Source organism: Borostomias antarcticus (assembly GCF_949987555.1).
Source record: "Borostomias antarcticus genome assembly, chromosome: 29".
NCBI lineage: Eukaryota > Metazoa > Chordata > Actinopteri > Stomiiformes > Stomiidae > Borostomias > Borostomias antarcticus.
The window spans coordinates 2275129-2280128 of NC_140262.1; the positions used below are offsets into that span (position 1 = coordinate 2275129).

The 5000-nt window shown below is 45.6% G+C and overlaps 1 protein-coding gene across 1 annotated transcript in view; it reads left to right on the forward strand.

The window, feature by feature from the left end:
* The window catches only part of bicc1 (BicC family RNA binding protein 1), a gene marked incomplete at both ends in the record, with an annotated part of 38449 nt that overhangs the window by 656 nt on the left and 32793 nt on the right, over positions 1-5000 (forward strand). Inside the window, one exon of the mRNA XM_084459842.1 lies at positions 4127-4173. Coding sequence (XP_084315968.1) covers positions 4127-4173 — 47 coding nt within the window. The remainder of the gene's footprint in view (positions 1-4126; positions 4174-5000) is intronic.

Here is a 5000-nt window from a genome sequence, read left to right on the forward strand (position 1 = left end):
TCAAGGAACAGTTCCTGTTGTCTTATCATCCTCTCTGTCTCATCCATCCTCTCATCCGTCCATCTGTTCATCTCCTCATCTCTCCGTATCGCTCTTTACCTTCTTAGCTGTATTTTGACAGGAACAGTCAACGCTCACTGATGGACATTTGTGCATCTATCTCAGAACTGGAGAAATCTCCATCAGTGTGTGAGAACAGTTCCTGGTTTCTCTTTAGTTCTCCTACGGGGCAGTCCGGCTCTGCTTCGGCCCCTCTCTGCCTGGCTCAGCCTGTCTGTCGTAATGTTTTGGCTAAGCGAGAAGCGCACATTCCTCTCTCTGTCCTCATACCGTGGGTGGATCTCCACTGGGACCTACTAGTCAGGCCCGCTCACCAATTAGACGCCAGCTCTCCTGCGATCGTACGCTCATCTGGTGAATCAACAAACTGAGGACTGTTCCTCCATTGGACACGGGCCACGTTTGATATCCTCTAAACATGCGTCCTTCCTCCCTCTGCTCGCTTGTTACATTAGATAGACAGAATCTACACAGCTGTTACCAATCCTGTCGGAGGAGAACAGTCGTTTCTCAAACAAAGGTTGCATTATTTATGCTTTCGAAAGGGGGCCATGTTTGCATATTGAGGAGTTTGGTCTCAGGATCCCAGCGACAGTGGAAAGGCCTTGTATGCAGTAGAGGTGGTTTGGAACCGGACCCCCACTCTGTCCGTTAGCCGCTGTCCTCACCTCTCCCTTATCTTTATTGTAATCATAGTCAGCATTATTGTCACTTGATTTCAAGGAAAGATTAATAAAAGAAGAATGTGTCCTGAAGCATCTTGCTGCTTGGCTATATCTTTCATTTAGAACTCATATACTGTAGTAGGCTATACAGTACTGGCCTGTTTGACTTAGACTGTAGTTCTCGGAGGAACAGATTGTCAATAGAGCGACGCTTCTCTGAGACAGGTAGGTGATAAGATCTGTCCAGTTAAGATTGACCATGTGTGTCTCTGCTTACTTTGGACCAGTTTAGCGTAAGGGTCCGTGGTTATCAGGAAATATGATCACTAGGACGGACGAAATGTCCTGTGCCATTCTCAGTAGGTTTAATAAAGAACCACCTCTGTGGCCTAGTGGTAGAGTGTCCGCCCAGAGACTGGGAGGTTGTGGGTTCGATCCCCGGCCGAGTTATACCAAAGACTATAAAAATGGGACCCATTGCCTCCCTGCTTGGCACTCAGCATCAAGGGTTGGAATTGGGGGGCTACATCACCAAATTATTCCCGAGCGTCTCACCGCTCCCCCAGGGGATGGGTCAAATGCGGAGAACAAATTTCACACACTCAGGTGTGTGACAATCAGTGGAACTTAGTCATGTACTGCAGGTATGTCTGTGTGAGGTTGTACACAAAGGATGAAAGGTGGTATTTTTTTCACTGCGGTAATGGGAAGATCTCGGAAACCATGTGGGTTGTACCTGGATTCTGTGGCTATCATCGTACCACTGCTCCTCCTCATCGACATCCTCCGCCAACTACCTACTTCTCCTCTTCCTCCTCCCCTCCTCTTCCTCATCCTCGCCACTACCACCCCCCCTCTGGTGTGTCTGTCTGTCCTCCTACAGACCTCTGTGAGGCCCCCTTTGACATCCACGCACAGATGGTCATCCTGGCCAGAAGGACCTGCTCTGTTTTTACGAGACGACTTTGATTTTTCACTTCATTTTTATAGTTACTGGAAGCCCTCGGCATAATCCTCTCCCCTGTTGCTCCAACATTGATATATGGAGTGAGTGAGTTATAGAAAGCGTTTTCCACTTCCTCAGATGCTGTTGGAAAATGTACAGAGAGAGAAACAATGCCAGAGCATATGAGTTTGACTCTGGGAGAATGGATAGGGTTGTCCTGTCCATAACAAAAACAACCATGTGTAATACCAGAAGAATAACGGAGAGTAAGTTAGGTCACGTGCTAGCACAAAGAGACGTATTATGGCTTTTCTACAACATGTAATTCAAATCCCCAGTACGGTATATGGCATTTATTCAAGTTTTGTCTGTGGAGACTTGGTAAAGTAGTTAAGATGCTGTGCTGACTGACTATGGAGCATGTATTAAGGTTCAGTGTTAAGCATTGTGTTGTGCGTTTGTGTGAAGCATAACGAGAGAAAGCAGGATGTGAGCCGCGAGAGGAATGTGTTTGAGGCCGTGGGCTGGACCTCCACTGGAGAAGAGCCCAGAGAAAAACACACACCCTGAATCTGGACGCAATTCAATCAAACCTGCATTGATGTGCATCAAGCATGGTCAGCCAGACATTTAGTAATTTTATCAGGTCATGTCTGGGGGTCATAATGTCCCATGACTGAGTTGGGTACGTTTGCAAGGTACGGTCCTAGCTCCTGGCATTGTGCCAAAGTATCCTTGTGCAAGACATAGGGCTCGGTTTAAAAAATCGATTAATCGATTTTGGAAACAATTTCCACTGGCGACCACTGAAGACGTATGTGTGTGTGTGTGTGTGTGTGTGTGTGTGTGATCCCCTCACATGTGTTGTGTGATCGCATGTGACCAATTTTGAGGTCCAAAATTATTATTATTATATCTTACTTTCATCCATCAAACCTAGTAAATGGTAAATGGACTGCACTTATATAGCGCTTTTCCACCTTAGCAGCACTCAAAGCGCTTTACAATGGCCCCTCATTCACCCATTCACAGTAGCTGCCATGCAAGGTGCTAACCTGCTCATTGGGAGCAATTTGGGGTTAGGTGTCTTGCTCAAGGACACTTCGACATGTGGACAGTCGGAGCTGGGATTCGAACCACTGACCCTTCAATCACTGAACGACCCGCTCTACCAACTGAGCTACAGCCGCCCCAATAGTGTTTAGGTGAAGCATGAATGTGGGACAGACAGCTTCTCTCGTTGCCAGCTCTTGAGGAGCGTTTTGAGTTGGGTAATGTGTGATGTATTAAACGGGCTAGTGTTTTAAGCGTTCTAAACCCAGCGGAGCGTCTAGGGTGACTGTGCTGTATACATTATGTAACGTTTCCATTACGGCTAGGTAGAGCTGATGAAGACACTGGCCTGCTCTGCTCTTCGGCCGGCGCGTCACACTCCTGGAGTGGAATACATCACACACAACATCTACCGTTTGTGTCAGCGTTGCCAGGGCAACAAGAGACACCGATGTTTCCCCTAGACACCGGGAAATCAATCGGACATCTTGATGGGATACACTGGATCGTTACTTCACTGTTGTTGTTGTTGTTGTTGTCGTCGTTGTCGATATCGATGTCGTCGTCATCCATCCATCCATTCGATAGTTAGCATCCATACAGGAGCTAAATTAGTTCATGAGGCAACTCTCTGAGGAGTTGCAAATCGATTCATCCTAATGTGAATTGTTTGTTTACTGTATACGTCTCTTATACCGAACGTGATCTGTCAGTCGGGCCCGGAGAGTTCTACGAGTCTCTTCCCCTCCTGCAGCGCGTAGCTTCAGATGCTAATTGAAGGCAGCCGCGCTGTCAGTCTGCCAGCGGGATGGTGTCAGTCTGCCAGTGGGATGGTGTTGTTCTGTTCTCACAGCGATAAAGCTGTTCTGTCTGTGATTCATGTTGCTCTGTGTGGTATTGTGACTGACCTCGGTTCATCCTCACATGTGATCATCCAGTTGATCTATGATAGCATGATGCTTGTGTTGGAACGCCGTCTGTGTCAGTCTCACCGCTGAGAGCACTTCATTTAGCTCATCTCACACCAGGCTGAGAACCACATGGACTCTGACTCGATTGAGATCTGTTGCAATCAAATTGGTATCGGTTTTTGGGTGAGGAGGTGAGGAAGTGCCAGTGTCGGGCATGGAAGGAGAGAGGGATGTGGACATGTACTATAGATGGTGCAATATCAAGTCCACGGTTCCCTAGATCAAGCTGTGTGACAGACAGCAGTGTGTGATGGATGCTTAACAGGTGCGGATCGAACTGCCGACTTCGAGGCCAAACAACGCCCCTAGACATCTGGGACCCCCTAGACACACAGCTGAGATGTTTGTTCCCATGGGAATAGTCCGTGGTTCCATACCTGCCTGTGACTTCCTGTACATCTTCTAACCCGTTTTCTCCTTCTGCTCGGCAGCGGCTTCTGAGAGCAAGGTGAATGGAGGAGAAGACTTCTTTCAGAAGGTAAGACCATCTCTTCTCCTGTATCCTGACTGAGTAAGGACTGGAGGACAATCACCGAGTCCTGAATTCGGTTTCAGGTCTGCCTCTGGGAAAACAGGAACTATCTATAATATTTGCCGAATATTTATTTATTTATTTATTTATTTATTTATTTATTTATTTATTTATTTATTTATTTATTTATTTATTTATTTATTTATTTATTTATTTATTTATTTATTTATTTATTTATTTATTTATTTATTTATTTATTTATTTATTTATTTATCAACCTTTATTTTTTTTATTTTGCCCATTGAGACCAGGGTCTCATTTGCAGTGGTGCCCTGGTTACAAAAAAACAATCTTACATGAATAAAATAATTGTATTATATGTATTATATTATAACATTATATTTATACTATTATAATAAGATATGATATAGAACAAATAGTGAGGGTATATAAGTGCTTATGTATAGGGCCTAGGGATTGATTCTCCTCAGGGCTTGGTCTATACCCTGAAGACCAGCTAGGGATTAGCATGTGGGATTAGCAACGAGGTTGATTGCGGACGGGGCCTCTCAGGTCACTGGTCAGCTCTGGGGCGTCATGCGGCCGGCCCTCAATCCAGAGACGGCCTTGGAGAGTCTCTCTGGTGTTTAAAGGTTTAAAGACACATTTGCGGTGGGTTAACCTACAACTAAGAGGATTTCTGATCTCTGATAATATAGGCCACAGTGGGCCGCTGGAGAACTCACTGGGGGAGAGAAAATAAATACTTGACCCAAACACTCGGCCAGAGAATGTGAAACAAAACCAGCAGCCAGAGACATTGACAAATTAGG